This window comes from Echiichthys vipera (assembly GCF_963691815.1).
Source record: "Echiichthys vipera genome assembly, chromosome: 18".
Classification (NCBI taxonomy): Eukaryota; Metazoa; Chordata; class Actinopteri; order Perciformes; family Trachinidae; genus Echiichthys; species Echiichthys vipera.
In genome coordinates this window covers 2,289,617-2,303,046 of record NC_139843.1, presented here as the reverse complement: position 1 = coordinate 2,303,046, position 13,430 = coordinate 2,289,617, and the positions used below count along the sequence as shown (strand labels likewise).

Here is a 13,430-nt window from a genome sequence, read left to right as displayed (position 1 = left end):
GACTAAACATGGGACAGGTCTGCTCCGTGTCCCCAGAGTCAGGACTAAACATGGGACAGGTCTGCTCTGTGTCCCCAGAGTCAGGACTAAACATGGGACAGGTCTGCTCTGTGTCCCCAGAGTCAGGACTAAACATGGGACAGGTCTGCTCTGTGTCCCCAGAGTCAGGACTAAACATGGGACAGGTCTGCTCTGTGTCCCCAGACTCAGGACTAAACATGGGACAGGTCTGCTATGTGTCCCCAGAGTCAGGACTAAACATGGGACAGGTCTGCTCTGTGTCCCCAGAGTCAGGACTAAACATGGGACAGGTCTGCTCTGTGTCCCCAGAGTCAGGACTAAACATGGGACAGGTCTGCTCTGTGTCCCCAGAGTCAGGACTAAACATGGGACAGGTCTGCTCCGTGTCCCCAGAGTCAGGACTAAACATGGGACAGGTCTGCTCCGTGTCCTCAGAGTCAGGACTAAACCTGGGACAGGTCTGCTCTGTGTCCCCAGAGTCAGGACTAAACATGGGACAGGTCTGCTCTGTGTCCCCAGAGTCAGGACTAAACATGGGACAGGTCTGCTCCGTGTCCTCAGAGTCAGGACTAAACATGGGACAGGTCTGCTCCGTGTCCCCAGAGTCAGGACTAAACCTGGGACAGGTCTGCTCTGTGTCCCCAGAGTCAGGACTAAACATGGGACAGGTCTGCTCTGTGTCCCCAGAGTCAGGACTAAACATGGGGCAGGTCTGCTCTGTGTCCCCAGAGTCAGGACTAAACATGGGACAGATCCGCTCTGTGTTGTTGAATTGTGCTGTACTGATAAACTTATCTTATGATGATAATGTATTTGCATCATGATGAGCTCATGCTCTCTTATCATGGCTTCAAAGAGATGATTAACTTTTCATATTTATTCAGACAGACAATAAATGATCCAGCGTCATGACACGTAAAGGGAGTGAGCTGCTGTCTCATAGGCTATAATATTAATAATAATAATAATAATAATAATAATGATAATAATAATAATTATTATTATTATTCTTGCTGGCTGCTGACCCTTAGTGGTGAAAAGAGCTCAGTGCATCAGAGAGGGACAGATGTAAGAAGGTCGGTGTGTTTCCTCAGTTTAGTGAAGACGATGAACTCAGAGAGGAAGTGAGTATAATATTATATTATAATTTATATTATATTATAACTTATATATAAATTATCTGGGACTTTTATACCTGAATATTATGAAGTAATGACTGTAACACACCTCTCTCTCTCCCTCTCTCTCTCTCTCACACACACACACACACACACGCACACACACACACACACACACACACACACGCACACACACACACACACACACACACACACACACACATTTTAAGAAAAACTTCTAATATGTCAAGAAAAACGTCGATTTATTTCAAGATAGAAGTTTTAATATTTTCAGGAAAAATTTGTAATATTTACAACTTTATTAAGTAAATACATATTAATACAGTTAATATAATATTTTATTCAGATAAATATCTTTGTAATAGAATGATGCTTTGTTAGATACAGAACAAGGATAATGGAAGAAAGACAAATGGAAGTTATTATTATTAATGTTATGATTAATTTATAGTAATATTTATTAAAAAGGGGCGGAATTAAATAAGTTTTATTATTCCTTTTCTTTATGACTGCCTATTAATGTATAATAATTTAGTTTTTCCACATATTAGAAATAAACTAAAACTAAACTAAGTTATTATTCATCATAATAAACTCTGTTGTGTTCACCAAACAGGTGCCTGTCTCTTTAAGAGCGGTGCATTGTGGGGGACTGTGAGTAGCGTGTGTTAGCCTGTGGTGTTAGCATGAGTGTGTGTTAGCATGAGTGTGTGTTAGCATGAGTGTGTGTTAGCAGCATTAATAACTACATTTGTTATTAAACCATAAAGACGCGTCGCTGCGGAAGAACAGCTGATTTCCGGTCTGTTCTTCTTCGCTGGAGCAGCGCCGCACTTCCGCTCCGGAGCCCCGTCAAAGTAGGTTGCTATGGAGACTTAGCCGCGGAGCTAACGGTGCTAACGCGTTAGCTCTGTGGCGCTAACCGCCATGTTGGTGAAGTTACAGTCTGTGACCACGTCCGGTTTTCAAAATAAGGGTTTTAACACTTTAAACAAACTAGATAATGGAAAAGTTTGCTTCTTAGTAATGAAAATAAAAATGTCGCAAGTGTTTTTATAATGTTTAAGTGAAAATTAACAGTTAACAGCATTATTATTACAACAGCATCACACATGGAAACATTTCATAACACGTTTTAAATTTAATATCCAGACAAAGTAATAAAATAAAATGCCATTTTACATTAAAACTGCATTTCTGAGAAATAGATTAAATTCTAAAAAAAAAAAGAAAATAAAACTTAACTCAAAAGACAGTTAAATAAATGAACTCATAATAAGGAATAAAATATTGCATGTCAAATATTCTCATGACCGAGAGAACGAGGTCCAGGTCCAAGCGTGTGAAATGTGTTTCCTCAGGAGGGGGTCTGGAGTCTCCCTTAGAGAGAGGGGGAGAAGTTCAGCATCCGTGAGGAACTCAGAGTAGAGCCGCTGCTCCTTTGTGTTGAAAGGAGCCAGTTGAGGTGGTTCAGGATCATCTGGTAAGGATGAACCCTGGGCGCCTCCCTAGGGAGGTGTTCCAGGCACGTCCAGCTGGGAGGAGGCCTCGGGGAAGACCCAGGACCAGGTGGAGAGATTAGATCTCCACACTGGCCTGGGAACGCCTCAGGATCCCCCAGTTAGAGCTGGTTAATGTGGCCCGGGAAAGGGAAGTTTGGGGTCCCCTGCTAAAGCTGCTGCCCCCGAGACCTGACCCCGGATAAGAGGCTGAAGATGAGATGTCAAATATAATGTAAATTATTAAATATAAAAAAACAGTATCAGGAGAAGTGTAGTTTAAATTCCGATGTCTAAATTGTTGTGGATATATAAACAGAAAAACTATACTATATAAATAATATTGTTACTATAGTAAATATTTAAAATTAAGTATTTTTATTGTATCATTTAAGATATTTTACAAAATAAAAGTCCCACATTTCTACTGTGAAATGGCTGAATCCTCGATGTGCTTTAAAAACACATTGGGCCTCATACATGAAACTTTATTAAGCACATATCTGATCTTAAATAGTCTTAAATCCTTTGTTACCCTGAGTAAAACCTCCCCCCTGAAGGTGTTTCAGCGCTCGTCCTTGTTTCACAGTCTGAAGCACGACCACGGTCTCGGTCCACGCCGCTGCAGTGATGTAGGAGTGATGGACGACAGCCAGCACGCACCCACAGCCGTCTGCAGGACCCCTGAACGCACCAGCAGGGAGGACGACTGCGACAGAGGTGAGGGAATCACCAGGTTCAATTTAATTCAACTTTATTTACAGTTCCAATTCATAGCAAAGGTTGCCGTAGTGACGGAGATGTTAGAAACAGGAAGTGAATGCGTAGCTGTCTTGGTGAACGCCTCCATGATTGTTTTTTATGTTGAACAGAACGTCTCCTCTCTGATCAGTCTGTAGACTTTGGTTTGTTGTTACGGTAAAAATATAAATATATAAATAATTAATATCTCTGAGTCATTTAATGATTTAATTATTTAAACCTGTTTAAGGAGAAACACTTGTGTTATGTAGAAGTTTATTCACCACTCTGAAATGTTTAAATAGTAACTTCAAATTCATGGTAAACTGCGAGGGTATTGCCTTCAACACACACATCTTTCTTCTCTCTCTCTCTCTCTCCCTCACACACACACACACACACGCACATACACACACACACACACCTTTCGTCTCTCTCTCTCTCTCTCTCTCCCTCACACACACATGCACATACAATCAAACACACACAAACACACACACACCTTGTGTCGCTCTCTCTCTCCCTCTCACACGCGCACACACACACACACACCCCTGTTAGGTTTCCACCCCAGACTTAATATATTTTTTTGCAAAAAAGCACAAATTCTAATACATTTTTACTCAAAATTATAAAAATTTTTATCCGATTCCTCTGATGATGTTTAATCGATGTAATAATCGGTAAAATACTTGATTACAAAAAGATTCGATAGCTGCAGTTCTACTCTGACACATCCTGGAAAGACCTGGACACCGACGTAACGACCCCAGAGACGTCAGTGTGAAGTCACAGTTGTCCGTAATGTTCTCCCTGCAGATGTCCAGCAGCTGTTGGTGGTTAAAGAAGAGCTTCCTCCTGAGTGGAGCCCCGACCTGCACCAGGACCCAGAGCCCCTCCACATTAAAGAGGAACAGGAGGGATTCTGGACCAGTCCGGAGAGAAAGCAGCTCGGTGGACCGGAGGAGGCCGATGTCACCGGGTTCCCGTTCATCGTTGTTACTGTGAAGAGTGAAGACGAAGAAGAGAAGCCTCGGTCTTCACAGCTTCATCAAAGCCAAACGGGGGACGGCAGAGAGGCCGAGCCTTCGACCAGCAGCTCAGCTACGCACATAAAAACCGAAACTGATGGAGAGGACTGTGGAGGATCAGAACCAGCCAGGAACCCAGATCCAGAGACTGATTCAGAACCACACACTGACGATGAAGAGGCTTCAGACACTTATGAGATCGAAGTCAGTGCTGATGATTGGAATGAACCTTTGTCAGACTCTGAACCTGAAACTGAAACTGAAGACAGTGACGGTGACTGGATGGAGACCAGGACACCTGAGTCTGCTGGAGACTCTTTAGGGACAAGTTCCTCCAGATGTTTGGATCCTGAGAAACGTTTAAGACTGAAGCAAAAGGTCGATTCACACCCGAGAGTCCACAGGGGAGAGAAACTACTCTGTTGTAATCTGTGTGGGAAAAAGTTCAAGAGGAAGAGGAATCTTAAACAACACATCAGAGTCCACACCGGAGAGAAACCCTTTTTCTGTGACGTGTGCGGGAAAAGATTCAGCCAGCAAACGAATCTTAATCGACACAAGAGAGTCCACACTGGAGAGTCGCCGTTTGAATGTGACGTTTGTGGGAAAAGATTTAAGAGGAAGAATAATCTGACACAGCACATGCCGCTCCACACCGGAGAGAAACCATTTGGCTGTGATGTTTGTGGGAAAAGAGTTATACATCAGGGACATCTGAAGTTACACATGAGAGTCCACACGGGAGAGAGACCGTTCGGTTGTGATGTCTGTGGGAAGATATTCACATGCCAGGGAGATCTGAAGAGTCACACGAGAGTTCACACGGGAGAGAAACCGTTTGGTTGTGATGAGTGTGGGAAAAGATTCTCACTACAGGGAGGTCTGAAGAGACACATGCGAGTCCACACCGGAGAGAAACCATTTAGTTGTTCCCTCTGTGGGAAGATATTCACACAACGGGGAAGTGTGACGAGACACATGAGCGTCCACTCAGATAGAACCCGCACAAACCCCGTGTTTTAACTATTTCAACTACGTTACAACGCGTGCAAACGTGAATAAACCATGATGATAGATGATGTAACATGACTGAGGGTCGGCTTTATCCGTTCATATTTACTTTAATGACAGTACAACCATCTGAACAAAGAAGAAGAAGAAGAAGAACTTGATTAATCCCGCAAGGGGAAATTAAATTTTCAGGTTACACACACACACACACACACACAGGCCCAAAATACACACACCTGCACAAACAGGACCAATATACATGTAATTAATGGGGAGATGTCAGAGTGGCACCTCTCCAGCCACCGGCCCACGCTTGGCTGGGAACCGGAGGGCCGCTGGTTTGAGTCCCTGTGTGGACCATGGATGGAGCATGGACTGGTGGCTGGAGAGGTGCCAGTTCATCTCCTGGGCACTGCAGAGGTGCGGCTGAGCAAGGGGCGCCGAACCCCCAACTGCCCGGGGCGCTGGTCACTGGCAGCCCCCTCACTCTGACATCTCTCCATTAATTGCATGTATATAGGTCCTGTCTGTGCATGTGTGTGTGTGTGTGTGTGTGTGTGTGTGTGTGTGTGTGTGTGTAAAAAAATAGAGTGAAAATTGAATTTCCCCATTGCGGGACGGATAAAGGAATTCTTCTTCTTCTTCTTCTTCTTCTTCTTCTTCTTCTTCTTCTTCTTCCATTCATGGTCCACAAAGGGATTCGAACCGGTGACCCTCCGGCTCTCAGCCGTGTCACTTATGGTCTGAGCTGCTGCCGCCCTACTCTAAAGTGTCCTGAGATAACTTTTGTTATGATTTGGCATCATAAATAAAATTGAATTGAATTTTGGAAAATATATTTTGGTTCTTTTATTGTGAAAGGACGTAGATGACGGTGTTACATCCTCCGGTGTTACATCCTCCGGAGTTGCATCCTCCGGTGTTGCATCCTCCGGTGTGACATCCTCCGGTGTTGCATCCTCCGGTGTTACATCCTCCGGTGTTGCATCCTCCGGTGTTGCATCCTCCGGTGTTGCATCCTCCGGTGTTGCATCCTCCGGTGTTACATCCTCCGGTGTTGCATCCTCCGGTGTTACATCCTCCGGTGTTGCATCCTCCGGTGTTGCATCCTCCGGTGTTACATCCTCCGGAGTTACATCCTCCGGAGTTGCATCCTCCGGTGTCGCATCCTCCGGTGCGGTAGGTGGCGCTGCGCTACTGAAGTCGGTCCGTCCATCCGCCGTTAAACCCGCAGAAGAAGAAGAAGGACTGCGGGTGGAGAACACACCGGTTGTGTGTGTTAGCAGAGACAAAGTGTGTGAAAGTGTGTGTGTCACACAGAGACACGGTGTCCGGCCCCGTCGGTGCTGAAGAACAGCTGATCTCCGGTCTGTTCTTCTTCTTCTCTGGAGCAGCGCCGCACTTCCGCTCCGGAACACCGTCAAAGTAGGTTGCTATGGAGACTTAGCTGCGGAGCTAACGGTGCTAACGCGTTAGCTCTTTGGACACTTGGAGCTAATTTAGGATAGAAGTGTTTTATTTTTTACATGAAGGGAAGATTTCAACATCAACAGAGGAAGAAAAGAGTCAAACAGCGATTTAGACTTTTAATCAAACGGTTCAGTCAGTGAAGCTAGCGGAAGTGACAGTCTGGGACCACTTCCGGGTTTCAAAATAAGGTGTTGACTGTAAAAAGACATAATGGAAATAAGTTTTTTTCTTACAAATGAAAAGAAAAATGCAACAATTGTGAGAGAAACTTATTCTTTAAGTTAATTAATTAAGTTTTAAAACTGTTTTAGTGAAAATTAAGAAAATTAAGTTAACTTCAGTAAATGTTCCTTTTTTATAATTGAGACTCGTAACATCTGTTTTCATCATTGTGTCATTTCTATGATAAGCAAAAGTCGTATTGGCTGAAGAAAATTGTCTGTATCAGTCATCGGCTTTAAAACATCCACATCAGTCAATACCTGATATAAATAGTTAATTCTTTATCTTTTGTTTATTTTCACACTAAAAGAACAAAATTCAGAAACGGACGAGAACAGATCAAGATTATAAACATAAGGGTCATAAGAAACAATAAAAACATTAAAGGAAAATATGTAAAGCTTTAAACTTTTCAATTGTTTTCATTTCTTTACTATTTTTAGTCCATGTAATGTTTTAATACAGCGTCCAAATTCGGTTTTAAATCGTTGTATTTGTGGTTTATTTTGCTTTTGTGAATGAAGATTTTTTTTAATATGAAATAAACAGGTTTAAATCTAAAAAAAATGTAAATTAACGTCATAACAAATACAATTTCTCTTTTTTCTAAAGATATATTTGAATCAGTGAATGTCTTAAAAAATATCTAACAGAAAATATGAATTGTTCACATTGTTTAGGCGTATTAGGACGCTACAGTGATGTAGGAGGGATGGACGACCATCACACACCAAGGGCCGGCTGCAGGACCCCTGAACGCACCAGCAAGGAGGACGACTGTGACCGAGGTGAGTGAATCGTGTTCAGACCAGTGTTGGGGGGCACCGCCGAAGTCTCGGGGGCAGCAGCTTTAGCAGGGGACCCCAAACTTCCCTTTCCCGGGCCACATTAACCAGCTCTAACTGGGGGATCCTGAGGCGTTCCCAGGCCAGTGTGGAGATCTAATCTCTCCACCTGGTCCTGGGTCTTCCCCGAGGCCTCCTCCCAGCTGGACGTGCCTGGAACACCTCCCTAGGGAGGCGCCCAGGGTTCATCCTTACCAGATGCTTAAAAACGATGAATATAAATATAAATATCTGGGATTATAAATGATATTTAAGCCTCACATCCAGCAACTTGTGAAAGAACTAAAGATAAAATCTTGTTTTTGTTCTGTGACGCCAAAAAAACCCTTGTTGCCGCAGCGTTTGCGTCCGTGATGGACTACGGTGATGTTTTATACATGAACGCATCTTCAAAGTGCCTCCAGTCTCTGGACGCGGTCGACCACGGAGCACTGAGGTTTATCACTAATTTTGAAACCCTCAGCACCACTGCTCCTCGTGTGCTGCAGTTGGATGGTTTGCCCCACCCCCCCCTTAGACTCCATCATTGGCACATCCTTATTTAAAAGAATATCCGCGGTGATCGTGCTTCATACCTGCAGGAAAAGCACAGGAACTCGTCAGCCACGCTCTGAGGATCTGATCTTTCTAACTGGACCCAGAGTCCGGACTGAACCGGGGAACAGGGCGTTCAGTTCTGCTACGCCCTCCGTATGGAAGCAGCTGCAGAAGGAAGTGAAACTGAAGGAGCTGGTTTCTCTATTTATTCATTCATTCATTCATTCATCTTCAGCCTCTTGTCCCTGTCGGAGTCACGGGGGGGCTGGAGCCGATCCCAGCTGACATCGGGCGTGAGGCGGGGTCCACCCTGGACAGGACGCCAGTCTATCACAGGACACATAGAGACGAACAGAGACAGACAACCATTCACACCTACGGGTGATTTAGAGTCATCAATGAACCGAACACCTGCACGTCTTTGGACTGTGGGAGGAAACCGGAGAACCCGGAGAAAACCCACGCAGACACGGGGACAACATGCAAACTCCACACAGAGGGATTTGAACATTAATGATGTTCTGATGGGACTCTATGTCTGTGTTCTCCGTTGTTTCTAACCTTCGTCTGTAAGTGTGGAACCGTCTTGGCCGGGTCTCTTGTAAAAGACAATGAACTTCTGCTGTCACTCTGCTCATGAGCTGCCGACAGACGGCAGAAACCGTCCGTCCCGACTCGTCACGGACGGAGACTCCAGGTCCGTCACACACTGAGACTGTAACTCGTGTCCTGATGTTAGAGAAGCTGCAGGAGCTCACGTGTTACGCGTTTGTGTTACGGTGCTGACGGACGTATTGTTCCTGTCTTATCTGTCACTCTGTTGCTCTGTTGCTGTTTAGCCTCTTACATATTGATTCAGTCACACACTCTGTCATTTTGGTCGAGGTCTGGATCCCTGTGTCTTGTTTATCTAGACCAGTGGTCGCAATCCAGGTCCTGGAGTCACTGTCCTGCATGTTTTAGGTTTCTCTCTGCTCCAACACACCTGAGTCTAATGCTCTGCTCGTTATCAAGCAGCTGAAGCTCGTCACAGTTTGATTATTGTTAGACTGATGGAATGAACTGAAGGGTAACCACTCTCACTATCACCACTTCCGTGTACTGGACCATTTATTACCCCCCCACTATAGTTCTGATGGCGTAGAGCCCTTCACCCCGACTTTTAACCCCCTCCCACGGCTCCATCAGCTTGGATGCATTGTTGCCAATTAACAGATCACCATCAGAATTAATGTGAGGGACTTTAAGCACTAAGATGGGGCCCTTTGGTCAGCTCTGCTTCACTGAGGATGTTGTCTGTGGAGAGTCTGAAATCTCCAGTCCTTTAACAATGGAACGCGTTACTGTTTTTTCATGACCCACGCTACGAAGATGAATCCTGGTCTTTCGTCCTTGGGTGTTCAACCCCTGAACTTGAACATGATACTTGGCCAGCTGTGAAGTTTTCCATATAATCTGCTGTTATGCTAAATTCATTCCCAAAATGATCCTTAAGCAGCTGCCTGGCAACAGCGTTTCCCTTTTTGGCGCTCATGTGAAGGCAGCTGCACACAATGTCCCCCTCAGCTGCCCCCTTGTGTACTGCTCAAGGTAGTCCAGACAGTCTCCCTTACACTTGGTCTTTGCCTCCACACGGTGCTCAAAGGCCTTTATATAGGAGTTGAACTACAGAGCATCTCCATCGTAGGTTGGGATTTCCCGCTGTGGCAGTAACAGTGATGTTTGCATTTGAACCAGAAGAGACTTTGTGTGATAGTTAACACACTGTAGAGGTCTCCTACTGACTGACATTGACCTGGCACAGATGGAAAACCTTTGCGTGACAGCTGGAATTTCAGGCAACTCAAAATGAGGCCGGAGAGAGCTCGAGATCACAGGTGAGCTTATTTTGAGATGGTGTCACCTGGATGAGCTGCAGGGTCCAACTGATGATGAGACACTGCTGCTGAGTGGGCTGAGGTACAAACTGAAGCGTGTGGATTAAGATGGACAGCCCTGGTTTTAGTCCCTTTGCGGAAATACGACTCCACGCCATCAGAGTGCTTCGATGCTGCCTCTGCTGCTGCCACCGGCCTGTAGCACCGCCAGTTTAGCACTTGCGACTGCTACCTGGTGTTCAACGCAAGCTGCTCTTCTCTCTTTAACAGAAACGCCTGGTCCTCCAGAGCATGCGAGTCAAGAGTCCAGCCCTTTGCGCCTCCGCAAAGGGCTGCAGAGGATTCGCTGCTAGAGAAGGAACCTTTATGATGTGATGGCTTCCTGGAGGATTTTAAAGCTACATTTGAGATCAGGTTCAGTCTGGATCTCCTCCTCATTACCACCAGCAGCAGCTTGATTTTGTGCCTCCACGCCAATTTTATTTTCATCGTCCTCTTGATCAGGAGCTCCAGTTTCAGTTCGGGTTTTACCTCCCACCCTGAATAAAGTCAGTCTCACTCCCAGAATGTCCGTCCGGTTTCTCCTCTTCTGCCATGTTGGACAAAAGTCAATGCTTTATTTATTAGCACGCAAAATCAGTACTATGTATCCGCACAAAACACACGCAAAGTTTATTCAAGGCAGCTGCGAGTCCGCTACCAATGCATTGGATTTACGCATATTGTGCCGTTATGTGCACACGCTATTTACAATGGCGCTGAACCACATACCCCAATGTTGCGTTGGCTGGCAGGGATGATCTGACATCCAGATGTCCTACAAGCAGTTCCAGTAGCCCACGCTGATGCCCGACACATGGTATCCTGGCAGTTCCAGCAGCGGCTCCAGCTCCAAGCCCGCTGTGCTCCCCGGTGGCTCCAGTAGCCGAGAGACAGGTGAGTTTAGATGTCCATCGTAACGCAGCGTTCACTTTACCCGCTCGCTGAATCAAAATGCGACGAGTCCAGGTTTCCTTCCTCCAAACGAAGCAGTTTTTACATAAATGTAGTGACTAATCCTCCCACTACTGGGTGCTGATTGTTTGTTTTGACGTGTACTCGAGCAAATAACCAACAAAAAGTTTCTTTGCATTCAAACTAATAATCGTCATTTAATTTCTTTATGAAGCCGCATAATTATCACAAACGCAGTCAAACTGTTTGCTCCTCCATTAATCAGCAACAGCTGAGTAACCGCAAGTAACCTGCCTACCACTGCAACCATCCGGTTCAGGTCAGTCACACAGAAGGAAATACTTCCCCCTAATGGTCTGGAGGTATAAGGGTTTATAAATAAAACATGGCTCCTACACTGACTAAATGCTGCCTGTTACGCTGGGAGGTGGTGGACCAAGGGGACAGATCCCTGAGAATGCCAAAGCGCTAGTTGACCGCTCTGTCCAGCTCGAGTCCAACAAGACAGATCTCACACATAAAACAATGATAATGAGGTGTGAAGTCACAGTTGTCCGTAATGTTCTCCCTGCAGATGTCCAGCAGCTGTTGGTGGTTAAAGAAGAGCTTCCTCCTGAGTGGAGCCCCGACCTGCACCAGGACCCAGAGCCCCTCCACATTAAAGAGGAACAGGAGGGATTCTGGACCAGTCCGGAGACAAAGCAGCTCGGTGGACCGGAGGAGGCCGATGTCACCGGGTTCCCGTTCATCGTTGTTACTGTGAAGAGTGAAGACGAAGAAGAGAAGCCTCGGTCTTCACAGCTTCATCAGAGCCAAACGGGGGACGGCAGAGAGGCGGAGCCTTCGACCAGCAGCTCAGCTACGCACATAAAAACCGAACCTGATGGAGAGGACTGTGGAGGATCAGAACCAGCCAGGAACCCAGATCCAGAGAGTGATTCAGAACCACACACTGACGATGAAGAGGCTTCAGACACTTATGAGATCGAAGTCAGTGCTGATGATTGGAATGAGCCTTTGTCAGACTCTGAACCTGAAACTGAAACTGACGCCAGTGACGGTGACTGGATGGAGACCAGGACACCTGAGTCTGCTGGAGACTCTTTAGGGACAAGTTCCTCCAGATGTTTGGATCCTGAGAAACGTTTAAGAGTGAAGCAAAAGGTGGATTCTGAGAAGAGTGTTGAAACCGGAGAGAAACCATTTGGATGTGATGTTTGTGGGAAAAGGTTTAAGAGAAAGAATAATCTAAAACAACACATGCCAGTCCACACCGGGGAGAAACCATTTGGTTGTGATGTGTGTGGGAAAAGATTTAACCAGCAAACAAATCTTAATCTACACAAGAGGGTCCACACAGGAGAGAAACCATTCGGTTGTAATGTTTGTGGGAAAAGATTTAACCATCAGACAAATCTTACTCTACACACGAGAGTCCACACAGGAGAGAAACCATTCGGTTGTGATGTCTGTGGAAAAATATTTTCACGCCAGGGAGATCTGAAGGGACACATGCGAGTCCACACAGGAGAGAAACCATTTGGTTGTGATGTCTGTGGGAAAATATTCTCACGCCAAGCAGATCTGAAGCGACATACGAAAGTCCACACAGGAGAGAAACCGTTCGACTGTGCCTTTTGTGGCAAAATATTTTCACATCAGGCAGATCTGAAGAGACACATGCGAGTCCACACAGGAGAGAAACCGTTTAGTTGTGCCGTTTGTGGGAAGATATTCACACAACAGGGAAGCGTGACGAGGCACATGAACGTCCACTCCGATAGAACCCCGACAAACCCCGTGTCTTAACCATTTCAACTAAGATAGGACACGTTCAAATGTAATAGACAAGTTCAGTAGTTTGAAAAGTGCTTGGATTAGCAATAAAGTGCCTGAAATTGATGTCATGTGATGATGACATATATGATATAAACAGAGAAAAGAGGATCTGGCTATATGAGGGACTGGAAACTCTAAAACATTATCCCACAGTTTTAAAATGGAGTCAAGTTTATTTATGTAAGGCAATTCAAAGTGTTTCACACTGAACATTTCAAACATTTGAAAGAAACGCATATAAAAT

General features: G+C 45.3%; 2 protein-coding genes across 2 annotated transcripts; both read left to right on the top strand.

The window, feature by feature from the left end:
- Window positions 1-1,913: 1,913 nt before the first annotated feature.
- Window positions 1,914-5,065, top strand: LOC310961295 (uncharacterized protein; the record flags this gene model as incomplete). The annotated part of the gene is made up of 4 exons (XM_083933318.1): window positions 1,914-2,017; window positions 3,249-3,379; window positions 4,220-4,705; window positions 4,959-5,065. The coding sequence occupies exons 2-4, from the start codon at window positions 3,301-3,303 to the stop codon at window positions 5,063-5,065; spliced, it is 672 nt and encodes a 223-aa protein (XP_083789444.1). The 5' UTR covers window positions 1,914-2,017; window positions 3,249-3,300.
- A 1,641-nt stretch (window positions 5,066-6,706) lies between these two features.
- Window positions 6,707-13,156, top strand: LOC310961294 (uncharacterized protein; the record flags this gene model as incomplete). Its single annotated transcript, XM_083933317.1, has 3 exons — window positions 6,707-6,867; window positions 7,815-7,922; window positions 11,922-13,156. The coding sequence occupies exons 2-3, from the start codon at window positions 7,847-7,849 to the stop codon at window positions 13,154-13,156; spliced, it is 1,311 nt and encodes a 436-aa protein (XP_083789443.1). The 5' UTR covers window positions 6,707-6,867; window positions 7,815-7,846.
- Between the last annotated feature and the right edge of the window lie 274 nt (window positions 13,157-13,430).